Below are 18194 nucleotides of genomic sequence, written 5' to 3'. Positions count from 1 at the left end.
CATGGTTACCAAGACATTCACTTGAATAATTTTAGAAAAGAATCTAAATATTTCAGGAGCTCTCTGTTGTGTTTAATGTATCTGTGAACCTAATTATTTTACAATATGGTTTTCAGTTGGAAACGTGACTTTGTGCAGCTAAAAATTACCACAGAATGTAAATCAGAAGAATTAGAACAGCCTCAGATGAGCTTGGATGGTACAAGTTGGGTAAGTGAGGTGTATTCAGAATACCGTTTTTCTTTTTCAAGTAGGGTTACATAGTAATATTTCAGGCACCATGAGAAATATCTCAAGAGCAACAGCAGGCATATTCACTCTGCAAACATACCTGCAAAACTGCAGTGAACACAAATGAAATAATGAATAAATTTCACAATTTTGAAATGATACATTTTACAAATTAGATTTAGCTAATCATTTGTGTGTATTGTCATGTGACTGCCCTAGTGAGCATGGAAGAGAAACAACAACCTGTGCAACTTGGTTCTTCTTCACACTGTGTGTGTTTCTGGGAATGAACTCTGATCAACAGGGAGGCTTGTTGTCAACCACCTATACCCATGAAGCTCTCTTGTGTGTCTGAAATATACTTACGTTATATATTTTGTTGATCATCTAATAACCTTAACACTGATGTTATCTATTTTTGAAACTCACCCATAGGGATAACTTTTTAATTAGTTTTTTTGTTTTTATGTTTTATTAGATATACTCCTTTACTTTCATTTAAGATCTTTTTCTGCTTCCCAGTTACCTGTCCTTAAGCATCCATTCCCTCACTTCCCTTTCCCCCACTGGGTAGTGAACACTATAGAATCATTCTTATTGCCCCCACTCCATACTCCGCTGCACTGTGAGTTCAACCTTGGCAGTACTAAGAGTTTTCTCCTCGCTGGTGCCCCATAATTATATCCTTTGCTAAATATGCAGTTGGAGCCCTGGGCCATTCCATGTATATTCTTTGTGTAGTGGTTTAGTCACTGGAACCTCTGGTTGGTTGGCATTGTTGTTTTTATGTGGTACAAGTTTCGTCAACTCTCTCAATACTTCCTCTGACTCCTCCAAGGGATCCATATTCTCAGTTCAGTGGTTTGCTGCTAGCATTGACTTCTGCATTGGACATGCTCTGGATGTGTCTCCCCAGGAGACCTATATTCAGCCCCTTTCAGCATGCATTTTCTAGCTTCATCAATCTTATGCAGTTTTGGTTACTGTATATAATTGGGCCACATGTAGGGCAGGTTTTGAAGGGCCATTCTTTGAGTCACTGCTCTAAACTTTGCTTGCATATCGCTTCCTATGGATTATATCCCCCCTTTTAAGAAGGATTTGGAGCATCTGCATTTTGGTCATCCTTATTCTTGAGCTTCCTGTGACCTGTGGATTGCATCTTGGGTAATTCGAGCTTTTTGCTAATATCCACTTATCAATGAGTGCAAGAAGTGCAAGAAGTGTGTTTCTCTGTGATTGTGTAAACTCACTCAGGATGATATTTTCTAGTTCCATCCATTTGTCCATGAATTTCATGAAGTCATTGTTTTTTATAGCTGAGTAGTACTCCATTGTGTAGATGTACCACACTTTTTGAAACTATTCCTCTGTTGAAAGGCATCTGGGTTCTTTCCAGCTTCTGGCTATTATAAATAAGGCTGATATGAACACAGTGGAGCATGTATCTTTGTTGTACGTTAGAGCACCTTTTGTGTAGATGCCCAAGAGAGATATATAGCTGGATCCTCAGGTAGTGGAATATCCAATTTTCTGAGGAACCCCCAGACTCATTTTCCAGAGTGGTTGAAGCAGTTTGCCGTCTCACCAACATCGGAGGAGTGTTCCTCTTTCCCCACCTCCTTGCCAGCATCTGCTGTCAATGGAGTTTTTGAACTTAGCCATTCTGACATGTCTGAGGTGGAATCTCAGGGTTGATTCGATTTGCATTTCCCTGATGAGGAAGGAAGTTGAACATTTCTTTAGGTGCTTTTTGGCCATTTGATATTCCTCAGCTGAGTATGTTTTGTTTATCTCTGTACTCCATTTTTAATATGGTTATTTGGCGCTCTGAAGTCAACTTTAGGAGTACATTGTATAGTTTGGATATTAGCCCTCCATCAGATATAAGATTGGTAAAGACCTTTCCCCAATCTGTTGTTTGTTATTTTGTCCTAATGACAGTGTCTTTTGTTTTGCAAAAGCTTTTCAGTTTTATGACGTCCCTTTTTTTGATTCTTGATCTTAGAGCATGAGCCACTGTTGTTTTTTCAGGAAATTTTGCCCAGTTGCCATGTGTTCAAGACTCTTCCCCACTTTTTCTTCTATTAGTTTGAGGGTATCTGGTTTGATATGGAGGACCATTATCTACCTGGACTTAAGCTTTGTACATGGTCATAAAAATTGATTGTTTTGCATTCTTCTACATTCTGACAACCAGTTGAACCAGCACCCTTTGTTGAAAATGTTATCATTTGTCCAATGCATGGTTTTAGGTCCTTTGTCAAAGATCAGGTGATCATAGCTATGTGGATTCATTTCTGGGTCTTCAATTCTGTTCCACTGATCTACCTGCCTCTCTCTGTACCAATACCATACACATTTTATAACTGTCCCTCTGTAATACAGCATGAGTTAGGGTATCGAGATTCCCCCAGAAGTTCTTTTATTGTTGAGTATAGTTTTTGCCCTCCTGGGTTTTTTGTTATTCCACATGCATTTGCAAATTGCTCTTTCTATCTCTAAGAAGAATCGAGATGGAGTTTTGATGGGGATTGCATTTATTCTGTCGATTGCTTTTGGCAAAATGGCCACCTTTACTATATTAATCCTGCCTATTCATGCGCATGGAAGATCTTTCCACCTTCTAAGATCTTCCTCAATTTCTCTCTTCAGAGACTTGAAGTTCTTGTCATACAGATCTTTCACTTGCCTGTTTAAAGTCACACCAATCTATTTTATACTATTTTGGCCTATTTTGAAGGGTGTCATTTCCTAAATTTCTTTCTCAGCCTGTTTATTCTTTGAGTAGAGGTAGGCTACTGACTTGTTTAAGTTAATTTTAAATCCCGACACTTGATAATGCTGAAGTTGTTTATTGGGTTAAGTAGTTTTCTGGTGGGACTTTTGGGGTTGCTGCAGTACACCATCACATTGTCTGCAAATAGTGATATTTTGTTTTCTTCCTTTCTTATTTATATCCCTTTCACGTCCTTTGGCTGTCTCAGTGCGCTGACTAGGACTTTGAGTACTATATTGAAGAAGTAATGAGTGGGAAGTCTTTTTCTAGTCCCTAATTTAATGGGATTGCTTCTAGTTTCTCTCCATTTAGTTTAATGTTATCTACTGGTTTGCTGTGTATTGCTTTTACTATGTTTAAAGATGGATCTTGTATTCCTGAGCTTTCCAGGACTTTTATCATGACGAGGTTTTGAATTTCGTCAAATGCTTTCCCCGCATCTAATGAAATGACCATGAGGTTCTTATCTTTGAGTTTGTTTATATAGTGGATTACATTGATGGATTTTAGTATATTAAACCATCCCAGCTTCCCTGGGGTGAAGCCTACTTTATCATGATGAATGATTGTTTTGATGTGTTCTTTTTTTCGGTTTCCACAAATTTTGTTGGGTATTTTTTGTCAGTATTCCTAAGGGAAATTGTTCTGAAGTTCTGTTTCTCTTTGTGTCATTGTGTGGATTTGGCAGAAGAGTACTTGTGGCTTCAAAGAAGGAATTTGTTAGTGCTCCATTTGTTCCTATTTTGTGGAATAGTTTGGACAGTATTGGTATGAGGTCTTCTATGAAGTTGTGAGGAAATTCTGCACTGATCCCATCTGGACCTGTGCTCTCTTTGTTTGGGAGACTTTTAATGACTGCTTCTATTTCTTTAGGAGTTATGGGGTTATTTATATGGTATATTTCTTCCTGATATATCTTTGGTACTTGGTATCTGTGTAGGAAATTTTCCATTTTCTCCAGATTTTCCTCTTTTGTTGTATATAGGGATTTGTAGTAGGATTTGATGATTTTTTAAATTTCTTCTGATTTAGTTGTTATGTCTCCCTTTTCATTTCTGATTTTGTTAATTTCGATATAATCTCTGTGAGCTCTGTTTAGTCTGACTAAGACTTTACCTATTTGTTGATTTTCTCAAGAACCAGGTGCTGGTTTTGTTGATTCCTTATATAGTCTTTTTCATTTCTACTTGGTTGATTTCAGCCCTGAGTTTTTTTTTTATTTGTTTCCTTCTACTCTTCTTGGGTTTACTTATTTCTTTTAGTTCTAGTGTTTTAGGTGTCCTGTCAACATTCTTACATCTGCTCTCTCCTGTTTCTTTTTGCAGGCTCTCAGAGGTATGAGGTTTAATCTTAGTGCCGCTTTCATTGTGTTCCATAAGTTTGGGAATGTAGTATCTTCATATTCATTAAGTTCTAAGAAGTCATCAATATCTTTCTTTATGTTTTCCTTGACCAAGTTGTCATTGAGGAGAGCATTGTTAAACTTCCATGTATATGTGTGCTTTCTGTCATTATTGTTGTTGTGAAGACCAGACTTAGTGCATGCTGTTCTTTTAGGATGCATGGGATCATTTCTATCTTCCTGTATTTGTTGTGGCCTGTTTTGCGGCCAATTATATGGTTAATTTTGGAGTGGGTTCCATTATGTGCTTAGAAGAAGGTCTATCCTTTTGTTTTAGGATGGAATGTTCTATAAGTATCTGTTAAATGCATTTGGTTTATGATTCCTGTTAGTTTCTCTATGTCTCTGTATAATTTCTGTTTCCATGATCTGTCTAGTGATGAGAGTGGGTGTTAAAATCTCCTACTATTTTCATGTGATGTGCAATGTGTGCTTTGAGCTTTAGTAAGGTTTCTTTGATGAATGTAAATGCTCTTACATTTGGAGCATTGATATTTAGGATTGAGAGTTCATCTTGGTGGATTTTTCCTTTGATGAATATGAAGTGTCCTTCTTGATCTTTTTTAGCGAGTTTTGGTTGAAAGTCAATTTTGTTTGATGTTAGAATGGCTACTCCAGCTTGTTTCTTCAGGCCATTTGCTTTGAAAGTTGTTTTCCATCCATTTATTTTGAGGTAGTGTCTGTCTTTGTCACTGAGGTGTGTTTCCTGCATGCAGCAAAAAGTCCTTAACCCCAGTTTTCCTGATTGTTCTCTGAGCTTGAGGGAGCAGTCCTGACTTCCTAGATTATCAGCTACCCCTCATTGTGTGAGCCAGTAAAGTCTCATGGATTAGTCAGATCATCAGAATCTTTATACTCTGAACGTTAAAAACAATCCTGTAAGTACAGTATTCAATAACAAGGAAAAGCCATAGATTGGAAAAAGCATGTTTTCTAAAAAGGTACATGAATAACAACATGTGAAGTAAACTTACTCCTCTCTGCTACACGTGGAGGAGCACAAAAACACAGTTTAATGCAACATTTACTAATTTTGCCTTATTTTTGAGAAATTGTGCATCAGTGGTTCTACATCTGGATATTTCTCTTAATCTTGTGACTTTTCGTGTTGTTTATCAATGCTTTTCTCTGTAAAGCAGCTTAACTTTTGAACAGATGTGTTGACACAGCACTTTTGACTCATTACATAGGCATTGAAGACTGAGGAATCCCTGAATTTGTGGCATGCTTCGTCTATAGGAATAGTTCCAGTCAGCCAGGGTTTCACCAAAAAATCTTGTCTCAAACAAACCAAAAAACAAACAAGGAAACAAACAGATAAAGAAACAAAATCAAAGAGCCCTCCTCTCCCCAAAACAATGTAGCACTTATTTTATCTTGGTGTTTTGCATATAAGAGAAGATATTCTCCACATGTAGATACACATGTGATGAGACAAATTACTTACCTATCTTGATGTTATTTATCTTCAAATACTGTTTACTAAAACATGCTTAAGTGTCATAATTTACTAAAGAACACAGTAGTAATTTATTCTTGGAGACATCCTAATATGTAACATATACTAATACAAGTAATATTCTCTTCATATTCAGTGAAGTGTTTCCTGAGATATAATTGTATAAATTATTACCTTATGTAGTTTACCATTTCTTCCCATTTGGCCCATTATTGCAATTTCAGTAATAGATAAAATTTAATTGTTAAAAAGCACAATTTATTTTGATATGAGAATTGCCAGCTATCCTCATTTTAGGTTTTATGGCTATGAGAGTCCTATTGTAACAGCTGTTGACTACAGTTTCCACAGAGTCACAGTAAATACATGGAAGGGAAGAAACTTTCATATTTCCTAAGAGAATCGAGCATAGTACAGGACCACAGAACTGCAGTATTACACAGCATGTTTTAGACTATGACTAACATATTCATCTTCCATTTATGCCCAGACGTTTAGCTCCCAGTCACGAAAAGATGCTGCAAGTGGAGAAGAGGACATGCCGGAGAAGCTAGAGAGGTACAGTGGAAAGCAATATGGCAAGGAAATTGAGAGCCCATAAAGGAAATAAGCAGTACAAGATGAAGTCGTAGCATTTCTGATAAGAGTTCGTTCTGGTGCCATGGAGAAGTTCCTGCCTGAAGTTGTTTGAATTATGGACCTGCATGCTGGGTTGGGGTTTAGCAGTATGCGTTCTTTATGTGTTCAAGGATCACATGCACAGAAGTAGAAATGCATACTTTTAAACTTATCTTAAAACTTGCTGTGTGGACAACATTGCACATTCATAAATATGATGGTTAACAAACCATTCACTTGAATAATTTTAGAAAAGTATCTAAATATTTCAGGAATTCTCCGTTGTGTTTAATTTATCTGTGCGCCTAATTATTTAACAATATGGTTTTCAGTTCGAAACGTGATTTTGTGCAGCTAAAAGGTCCCACAGAATGTCAAATAGAAGAATTAGAACAGCCTCAGATGACCTTGGATGGTAAAACTTGGGTAAGTGAGTTGTATTCAGATTACCATTTTTTTTTCAAGTAGGTCTGTATAGTAATATTTCAGGCACCATGAGAAATATCTCAAAAGCAACAGCAGGCATATTTACTCTGCACACTTATGTGCAAAACTGCAGTGAACACAAATGAAACAATGAATAAATTTCACAATTTCGAAATGATACATTGTACAAATTAGATTCAGCTAATCATTTGTGTGTATTGTCACATGACTGCCCTAGTGAGTATGGAAGAGAGACAACAACCTGTGGAACTTGGTTCTTTCCTCACACTGTGTGTGTTCCTGGGAATGAACTCTGATCAACAGGGAGGCTTGGTGTTAACCACCTATACCCATGAAGCTATCTTGTCTGTCTGAAATATACTTACGTATACATATTTTCTTGAACGTCTAATAACCTTAAAACTGATGTTATCTATTTGTGAAACTCACCCACTGGGATAATTTTTTAATTTTTTTTTTGCTTTATTAGATATACTCATTTACTTACATTTCAGACCTTATTTGACTTCCCAGTTTCTTGTCCTTGAACTACCATTCCCTCCACTCCCTCACACCACCGGGTAATGAACACTATAGACCTCCCTTATTTTCCCCCCTCCATACTCCGCTGCACTGGGGGACCAACTTTGGCAGGACCAAGGGATTCCCCTTCCCTGGTGCCCCAATAAGTATATTCTATGCTACATATGCAGTTGGAGCCCTGGGTCAGTCCATGTATAGTCTTTGTGTAGTGGTTTAGTCACTGGAACCTCTGGTTGGTTGACATTGTTGTTGTTATGTCGTTGCAAGCTTCTTCAGCTCTTTCAATACGTCCTCAGACTCCACCAAGTGTGCCATATTCTCAGTTCAGTGGTTTGCTGCTAGCAATGACTCCTGCATTGGACATGCTCTGGATGTGTGTCTCAGGAGAGACCTATATTCAGTCCCTTTCAGCATGCATTTTCTTGCTTCATCATTCTTATGTAGTTTTGGTCACTGTACATAATTGGGCCACATGTAGGGCAGGTTTTGAAGGGCCTTCTTTGAGTCACTGCTCTAAACTTTGCTTGCATTTCCCTTCCTATGGATTATTTCCTGCCTTTTAAGTAGGCGTGGGAGCATCTGCATTTTGGTCATCCTTCTTCTTGAACTTCCTGTGGCCTTTGTATTGCATTTGGGTAATTTGAGCTTTTCGGCTAATATCCACTTATCAATGAGTGCAAGACAAATGTGTATTTCTGTGATTATGTAAACTCACTCAGGATGATATTTTCTAGTTCCATCCCTTTGCCTATGAATTTCATGAAGTCATTGTTTTTTCATAGCTGACTAGTATTACACTGTGTTCATGTACCACAATTTTGAAACCATTCCTCTGTTGAAAGGCATCTGGGTTCTTTCCAGCTTCTGGGTATTTTAAATAAGGCTGGTATGAACACAGTGGAGCATGTGTCTATGTTGTATGTTAGAGCATCTTTTGTGTAGATGCCCAAGAGAGATATATAGCTGGATCTCAGGTAGTGGACTATCTAATATTCTGAGGAACCTCCCGATTGATTTCCAGAGTGGTTGAAGCAGTTTGCCATCTCACCAACATTGGAAGCATGTTCCTTTTTCTCCACATCCTCACCGGCATCTGCTGTCACTGCAGTTTTTGAACTTAGCCATTCTGACAAGTCTGAGGTGGAATCTCAGGGTTGATTGATGAGGGAGGAGTTGAACATTTCTTTAGGTGCTTTTTGATTCATCAGCTGAGAATGTTTTGTTTATGTCTGTACTCCATTTTTAATATGGTTATTGGGTGCTCTGCTGTCAACTTCTGGAGATCTTTGTATATTTTGGATATTAGCCCTCTATGAGATGTAACATTGGTAAACATCTTTTCCCAATCTGTTGCTTTCCATTTTGTCCTAATGACAATGACTTTTGTTTTGCAAAAGCTTTGCAGTTTTATGAGGGCCTTTTCATTGATTCTTGATCTTAGAGTATGAGCCATCGTTGTTTTTTTTTTTTTTCAGCAAATTTTGCCTGGTGCACATGTGTTCAAGACTCTTCCCCACTTTTTCTTCTATTAGTTTGAGGGTACCTTGTTTGATGTGGAGGATCTTTATTTACCTGGACTTAAGCTTTGTACATGGTCATAAAAGTGGGTTGATTTGCATTCTTGTACATGCTGAACACCAGTTGAACCAGCACCCTTTGTTGAAAATATTTTCATTGTTCCAATGCATGGTTTTGGGTCCTTTGTTAAAGATCAGGTGATCATAGCTATGTTGGTTCATTTCTGGGTCTTCAATTCTGTTCCACTAATCTACCAGTCTGTCTCTGTACAAATACCATACATATTTTGTAACTGTTCCTCTGTAATACAGCATGCGGTAGGAGATCGTGATTCCCCCAGAAGTTTTTATTGTTGAGTATAGTTTTTGTTATCCTTGGTTTTTTGTTATTCCATATGCATTTGCAAATTACTCTTTCTATCTCTATGAAGAATCGAGTTGGAGTTTGATGGGGATTGCATTTAATCTGCAGATTGCTTTTGGCAAAATGGCCATCTTTACTGTATTAATCCTGCCTCTTCATGAGCAAGGAAGATCTTTCCATCTTCTAAGATCTTCCTCAATTTCTCTCTTCAGAGACTTGAAGTTCCTGTCATACAGATCTTTCACTTGCCTGTTTAAAGTCACACCAATCTATTTTATACTATTTTGGCCTATTTTGAAGGGTGTCATTTCCTCAATTTCTTTCTCAGCCTGTTTTTCCTTTGAGTAGAGGAATGCTACTGATTTTTTTAAGTTAATTTTAAATCCCGCCACTTGATAACGCTGAAGTTGTTTATTGGGTTAAGTAGTTCTCTGGTGGAACTTTTGGGGGTTGCTGAAATACACCAGCATATCTTTTGCAAATAGTGATATTTTATTTTATCCCTTTCCAATTTATATCCCTTTTACCTCCTTTGGCTGTCTCAGTGTTATGGCTAGGACTTCGAGTACTATATTGAAGAATAATGAGTGGGAAGTCTTTTTCTAGTCCCTAATTTAGTGGGAATGCTTCTACTTTCTCTCAATTTAGTTTGATGTTATCTACTGGTTTGCTGTGTATTGCTTTTTACTATGTTTAGATATGGACCTTGTATTCCTGAGCTTTCCAGGACTTTTAGCATGAAGAGGTGTTGAATTTTGTCAAATGACTTCTCAGCATCTAATGAAATGACCATGTGGTTCTTATCTTTGACTTTGTTTATATAGTGTATTACATTGATGGATTGTAGTATATTAAACCATCCCTGCATCCCTGGGATGAAGCCTACTTGATCACGATGAATGATTGTTTTGATGTGTTCTTGTTTTCGATTTCCAAGAATTTTGTTGAATATTTTTGTGTCAATATTCCTAAGGGAAATTGGCCTGAAGTTCTCATTTTTGTTGTGTCATTGTGTGGTTTTTTCAGAGGAGTACTTGTGACTTCACAGAAGGAATTTGTTAGTGCTCCATCTGTTTCTATTTTGTGGAATAGTTTGGACATTGTTGGTATGAGGTCTTTTATGAAGGTCTGAGAGAATTCTGCACTGATCCCATCTGGACCTGGGCCCCTTTTTTGGGAGAGTTTAATAACTGCTTCTATTTCTTTAGGAGTTATGGGGTCATTTAGATGGTTTACTTCTTCCTGATATACCTTTGCTACCTGGTATATGTGTATGAAATTGTCCATTTCCTCCAGATTTTCCCGTTTTGTTGAATATAAGGTTTTGTAGTAGGATCTGATGATTTTTTTAAATATCTTCAGATTCGGTTGTTATGTCTCCCTTTTCATTTCTTATTTTGTTAATTTTGATACACTCTCTGTGACCTCTGTTTAGTCTGGCTAAGGCTTTATCTATTTGTTGATTTTCTCCAAGAACCAGGTCCTGGTTTTGTTGATTCCTTATATAGTCTTTTTCATTTGTACTTGGTTGATTTCAGCCCTGAGTTTTTCTATTTGTTTCCTTCTACTCCTCTTGGGTTTATTTATTTCTTTTAGTTCTAGAGCTTTTAGGTGTGCTGTCAACATTCTTACATCTGCTCTCTCCTGTTTCATTTTGCAGGCTCTCAGAGGTATGAGTTTTAGTCACCGCTAGTACCGCTTTCATTGTGTTCCATAAGTTTGGGAATGTTGTGTCTTCATATTCATTAATTTCTAAGAAGTCATCAATATCTTTCTTTATGTTTTCCTTGACCAAGTTTTCATTGAGGAGAGCATTGTTAACTTCCATGTATATGTGGGCTTTCTGTCATTATTGCTGTTCTGAAAACCAGTCTTAGTGCAGGCTGTTCTTTTAGGATGCATGGGATCATTTCTATCTTCCCGTATCTGTTGAGGCCTGTTTTGTGACCAATTATATGGTCAATTTTGGAGAAGGTTCCATTAGGTGCTGAGAAGAAGGTCTATCATTTTGCTTTAGGATGGAATGTTTTATAAATATCTGTTAAATGCATTTGGTTTATAACTCCTGTTAGTTTCTATGTCTCTGTATAATTTGTTTCCATGATCTGTCTAGTGATGAGAGTGGGTGTTAAAATCTCCTACTATTTTCATGGGATGTGCAATGTGTGCTTTGAGCTTTAGTCAGGTTTCTTTGATTAATGTAAATGCTCTTGCATTTGGAGCATCGATATTTAGGGTTGAAAGTACATCTTGGATTTTTCCTTTGATGAATATGAAGTGTACTTCTTGATCTTTTTTAATGAGTTTTGGTTGAAAATCAATTTTGTGTGATGTTAGAATGGCTACTCCAGCTTGTTTCTTCAGGCTATTTGCTTGGAAAGTTGTTTTCCATCCATTTATTCTGAGGTAGTGTCTGTCTTTGTCACTGAGGTGTGTTTCCTGTATGCAGCAAAAATTCCTTAACCCTAGTTTGAGTGATTGTTCTCTGAACTTGAGGGAGCAGTCCTGACTTCCTGGATTGACAGCTATCCCTGGTGGTGTGAACCAGTAAAGTCTCATGAATTAGTCAGATCATCAGACTCTTTATACTGTGAAAGTTAAGAACAATCCTATGAATACAGTATTCAATAACAAGGAAAAGCCATAGATGGAAAAAGGCATGTTTTCTAAAAAGGTACATGAATAACAACATGTGAAGTATACTTACTCCTATCTGGTACATGTGGAGGAGCACAAAAATAGTTTAATGCAGCATTTACTAATTTTGCCTTATTTTTCAGAAATTGGGCATCAATGGTTCTACATGTGGATATTTCTATTGATCTTATGAATTATTGTGTTGCTTCTCAATGGTTTTCTCTATAAAACAGGTTACCTTTGGAGCACATGTGCTGACACCGCACTTTTGACTCATTACACAGGCATTGAAGACTGACATATCTCTGAATTTTTGGCAAGCTTCGTGTATATAAATAGTTCCAGTCAGCCAGCGATTCACCAAAAAACCTGTCTCATACAAACCAAAAAACAAAAAAACAAACAAACAAACAAACAGATAAACAAAAAAAAAAACAAACAGCACTCCTCTCCCCAAAACAATGTAGCTCTTATTTTACCTTGGTTTTTTGCATTTTAGAGAAGATATTCTCCACACATATATACACACTTGATGAATCAAATTACTTACCTATCTTGATGTTATTTATATTCAAATAGCATTTAGTAAAACATGCTTAGGCGTCATAATTTACTAAAGAACACATTAGTAATTTATTCTTGGAGACATCCTAATATGTAACATATACTAATACAAGTAATATTCTCTTCATATTCAGTGAAGTGTTTCCTGAGACATAACTGTACAAATTATTACCTTATGTAGTTTATCATTTCTCTCCATTTGGCCACTGTTGCAATTTTATTAAGAGATAAAATTTAATTGTTAAATAACACAATTTATTTTGATATTAGAATTACCAGCTATCCTCATTTTAGGCTCTATGGGTATGAGAGGACCATTGTAACAGCTGTTGACTACAGTTTCCACAGAGTCACAGTAAATACATGGAAGGGCAGAAACTTTCATATTTCCTGAGAGAATTGAGCATAGTGTAGGACTGCAGAACTGCAGGAATGTACAGCATGTTTGGACTATAACTAACACATTTATCTTCCATTTAGGCCCAGACGTTTAGCTCCCAGTCACGAAAAGATGCTGCAAGTAGAGGAGAGGACATGCTGGAGCAGCTAGAGAGGTACAATGGAAAGCAATATGGCAAGGAAATTGAGAGCCCATAAAGGAAATAAGCAATACAAGATGAAGTCGTAGCATTTCTGATAAGAGTCCTTTCTGGTGCCATTGATAAGTCCTGCCTGAAGTTGTTTGAATTATGGACCTGCATGCTGGGTTGGGGTTCAGCAGTATGCATGCTTTCTATGTTCAAGGACTACATTCACAGACATAGAAATGCATACTTTTAACCTTATCTCAAAACTTGCTGAGTGGGTAACATTGCACAGCCAGAAAAATGATGGTTACCAATCCATTCACTTGAATAATTTTAGAAAAGTATCTAAATATTTCAGGAGCTCTCTGTTGTGTTTAATTTATCTGTGAGCCTAATTATTTTACAATATGGTTTTCAGTTCGAAACGTGACTTTCTCCAGCTAAAAGAAACCACAGAATGTCGAACAGAAGAATTAGAACAGCCTCAGATGACCTTGGATGGTACAAGTTGGGTAAGTGAGTTGTATTCAGAATACCATTTTTCTTTTTCAAGTAGGGCTGTATATATTTCAGGCACCATGAGAAATATCTCCAGAGCAACAGCAGGCATATTCACTCTGCAAACTTAATTGCAAAACTCCAGTGAACACAAATGAAACAATGAATAAATTTCACAATTTCGAAATGATACATTTTACAAATTAGACTTAGCTAATCATTTGTGTGTATTGTCACGTGACTTCCCTAGTGAGTATGGAAGAGACAACAACTTGTGGAACTTGGTTCTTTCCTCACACTGTGTGTGTTCCTGGGAATGAACTCTGATCAACAGGGAGGCTTGGTGTCAACCACCTATGCCCATGAAGCTCTCTTGTCTGTCTGAAGTATACTTATGTATACATATTTTGTTGAACCTCTAATAACTTTAAAACTGATGTTATCTATTTGTGAAACTCACCCATAGGGATAATTGTTTAACAATTTTTTTTGTTTTTATTTTTAATTAGATATACTCCTTTACTTACATTTCAGACTTTAATCTGATTGTCAGGTTCCTGTCCATAAGCAACCATTCCCTCCCCTCCTTCACCCCCACCGGATAGTGAACACTATAGCCCCCTCTTATTACTCCCCCTCCATACTCCGCTGCACTGGGGGACCAACCTTGGCAGCACCAAGGGATTCCCCTTCCCTGGTGCCCCAGTAAGTATATTCTTTGCTAGATATGCAGTTGGAACCCTGGGTCAGTCCATGTATAGTCTTTTTGTAGTGGTTTAGTCACTGGAAGCTCTGGTTGGTTGGCATTGTTGTTGTTATGTGGTTGCAAGCTTCTTCAACTCTTTCAATACTTCCTCTGACTCCCCCCATAGGGTGCCATATTCTCAGTTCAGTGGTTTGCTGCTAGCATTGACCTCTTCATTGGACATGCTCTGGATGTGTCTCTCAGGAGAGACCTATATTCAGTCCCTTTCAGCATGCATTTTCTAGCTTCACCAGTCCTATGTAGTTTTGGTTACTGTGTATAATTGGGCCACATGATTTTTCAGGTTTTGAAGGGCCGCTCTTTGAATCACTGCTCTAAACTTTGCTTGAATATCCCTTCCTATGGATTATTTCCCCCCTTATAAGAAGGAGTGGGAGCATCTGCATTTTGGTCATCCTTCTTCTTGAGCTTCCTGTGACCTGTGGATTGCATCTTGGGTAATTTGAGCTTTTTGGCTAATATCCACTTATCAATGAGTGCAAGAGAAATGTGTTTTTCTGTGATTTTATAAACTCACTCAGGATGATATTTTCTAGTTCCATCCATTTGCCTATGAATTTCATGAAGTCATTGTTTTCATAGCTGAGTAGTACTCAATTGTGTAGATGTACCATATTTTTTGAAGCCATTCCTCTGTTGAAAAGCATCTGGGTTCTTTCCAGCTTCTGGCTATTATAAATAAGGCTGCTAATAATACAGTGAAGCATCTTTCTTTGTTGTATGTTAAAGCATTTTTGTGTACATGCCCAAGACAGATATATAGCTGGATATCAGGTAGTGGAATATTCAATTTTCTGAGGAACCTCCAATTGATTTCCAGAGTGGTTGAAGCAATTTGCAGTCTCACCAACATCGGAGGTGTGTTCTTCTTTCTCGACATCCTTGTCAGCATCTGCTGTCACTGGAGTTTTTGAACTTAGCCGTTCTGACATGTCTAAGGTGGAATCTCAGCGTTGATTTGATTTGCATTTCCCTGATGAGGAAGGAGTTGAACATTTCTTTAGGTGCTTTTTGATTCATCAGCTGAGAATGTTTTGTTTATCTCTGTACTCCATTTTTAATATGGTTATTTGGAGCTCTGGTGTCAATTTCGGGAGATCTTTGTATATTTTGGATATTAGCCTTCGTTTGGATGTAAGATTGGTAAAGATCTTTTCCCAATCTGTTGTTTGCCATTTTGTCCTTATGACAGTGTATTTTGCTTTGCAAAAGCTTTGCAGTTTTGTGAGGTCCCTTTAGTTGATTCTTGAAATTAGGGCATGAGCCATTGTTATTTTGTCAGGAAATTTTCCCCAGTGCCCACGTGTTCAAGACACTTCCCTACTTTTTCTTCTATTAATTTGAGGGTATCTGGTTTGATGTGGAGGACCTTTATCTATCTGGACTTAAGTTTTGTACATGGGCATAAAGTGGATTGATTTGTATTCTTCTACAGGCTGACCACCAGTTGAACCAGCACCCTTTGTTGAAAATGTTATCATTTTTCCATTCCATGGTTTTAGCTCCTTTGTCAAATATCAGGTGATCATAGCTATGTGGGTTCAATTCTGTTTCACTGATCTACCTGCCTCTCCCCGTACCAATACCATACACATTTTATAACAGTTGCTCTGTAATGCATCATGAGGTAGGGTATCGTGATTTCCCCAGAAGTTCTTTTATTGTTGAGTATAGTTTTTGCTATCCTGGGATTTTTGTTATTCCATATGCGTTTGCAAATTGCTCTATCTCTAGGATGAATCGAGATGGAGTTTTGATGGGCATTACATTTAATCTGTAGATTGCTTTTGGCAAAATGGCCATCTTTACTATATTAATCCTGCCTATTCATGAGCATGGGAGATCTTTCCATCTTCTAAGATCTTCCTCAATTTCTTTCTTCAGAGACTTGAAGTTCTTGTCATACAGATCTTTCACCTGCCTGTTTAAAGTCACAGCAATCTATTTTATACTATTTTGGCTTATTGTGACGGGTGTCATATCCTCAATTTCCTTCTCAGCCTCTTTATTCTTTCAGTAGAGGAAGGCTACTGATTTGTTTAAGTTAATTTTAAATCCTGACACTTAATAATGCTGAAGTTGTTTATTGGGTTAAGCAGTTCTTTGGCGGAACTTTGGGGTTGCTGCAGTACACCATCATATTGCCTGCTAATAAGTAATGTTTTTGTTTTCTTCCTTTCCTATTTATATTCCTTTCACATCCTTTGGCTGTCTCAGTGCTCTGGCTAAGACTTTGAGTACTATATTGAAGAAGTAGTGAGTAGGAAGTCTTTTTCTAGTCCCTAATTTTAGTGTGATTGCTTCTACTTTTTCTCCATTTAGTTTGATGTTCTCTACTGGTTTGCTGTGTATTGCTTTTATGTTTAGATATGGACCTTGTATTACTGATATTTCCAGGACTTTTATCATGAATAGGTTGTGAAATTGACAAATGATTTCTCAGCATCTAATGAAATGACCATGAGGTTCTTATCTTTGACTTTGTTTATACAGTGGATTACATTGATGGATTTTAGTATATTAAACCATCCCTGCATCCCTGGAATGAAACCTACTCGATCATGATGAATGATTGTTTTGATGTGTTCTTGTTTTTGGTTTCCAAGAATTTTGTTGAATATTTTTGTGTCAATATTCCTAAGGGAAATTGGTCTCTAGTTCTCTTTCTTTGTTGTGTTATTGTGTGGTTTTGGCAGAGGAGCACTTGTGGCTTCAATGAACGAATTTGTTAGTGTTCATCCTGTTTCTATTTTGTGGAATAGTTTGGACAGTGATGGTATGTGGTCTTCTATGAAGGTCTGAGAGAATTCTGCACTTATCCCATCTGGACCTGGGCTCTTTTTGTTTGGGAGACTTTTAATAACTACTTTTATTTCTTTAGGAGTTATGTGGGGTTATTTATATGGTTTATTTCTTCCTGATATATCTTTGGTACCTGGTATCTGTGTAGGAAATTGTCCATTTCCTCCAGATTTTCCTGTTTTGTTGAATATAAGGTTTTGTAGTAGGATCTGATGATTTTTTTAATATCTTCAAATTCGGTTGTTATGTCTCCCTTTTCATTTCTGATTTTGTTAATTTTGATACACTCTATGTGACCTCTGTTTCGTCTGGCTAAGGCTTTATCTATTTGTTGATTTTCTCCAAGAACCAGTTCCTGGTTTTGTTGATTCCTTATATAGTCTTTTTCATTTCTACTTGGTTGATTTCAGCCCTGAGTTTTATTATTTGTTTCCTTCTACTCCTCTTGGATTTATCTATTTCTTTTAGTTCTAGAGCTTTTAGGTGTGCTGTCAAGGTTTTGACATCTGCTCTTACCCGTTTCTTTTTGCAGGCTTTCAGAGCTATGAGTTTCCTCTTAGTACTGCTTTCATTGTGTTCTATAAGTTTGGGAATGTTATATCTTCATATTCATTAATTTCTAAGAAGTCATTAATAACTTTCTTTATGTTTTCCTTGACCATGTTGTCATTGAGGAGAGCATTGTTAAACTTCCATGTATATGTGGACTTTCTCTCATTATTGTTGTTATGAAGACCAGTATAAGTGCATGCTGTTCTTTTAGGATGCATGGACCATTTTTATCTTCCTGTATCTGTTGAGGCCTTTTTTGCGACCAATTATATGGTCAATTTTGGAGTAGGTTCCATTAGGTGCTGAGAAGAAGTTCTATCCTTTTGTTTTAGGATGGAATGTTCTATAAATATCTGTTAAATGCATTTGTATTAACTTCTGTTAGTTTCTCTATGTCTCTGTATAATTTCAGTTTTCATGATCTGTTTAGTGATGAGAGTGGGTGTTAAAATCTCCTACTATTTTCATGTGATGTGCAATGTGTGCTTTGAGCTTTAGTAAGGTTTCTT

At 37.1% G+C, this 18194-nt stretch overlaps 1 protein-coding gene across 1 annotated transcript in view; it reads left to right on the top strand.

Annotated features, from left to right (window-relative positions):
* Positions 1–18194, top strand: part of LOC103690071 (interaptin-like) — a 280698-nt gene that overhangs the window by 127668 nt on the left and 134836 nt on the right. The window contains exons 41-45 of the mRNA XM_087591928.1: positions 117–210; positions 6362–6429; positions 6822–6915; positions 13021–13094; positions 13486–13579. Of these exons, the coding sequence (XP_087448054.1) occupies positions 117–210; positions 6362–6429; positions 6822–6915; positions 13021–13094; positions 13486–13579 (424 nt within the window). The remainder of the gene's footprint in view (positions 1–116; positions 211–6361; positions 6430–6821; positions 6916–13020; positions 13095–13485; positions 13580–18194) is intronic.

Source organism: Rattus norvegicus, chromosome 17 (assembly GCF_021556685.1).
Source record: "Rattus norvegicus strain SHRSP/BbbUtx chromosome 17, alternate assembly SHRSP_T2T, whole genome shotgun sequence".
NCBI lineage: Eukaryota > Metazoa > Chordata > Mammalia > Rodentia > Muridae > Rattus > Rattus norvegicus.
Note: the sequence above shows the minus strand (reverse complement) of the source record. Positions and strands in the feature narration are given on the sequence as shown.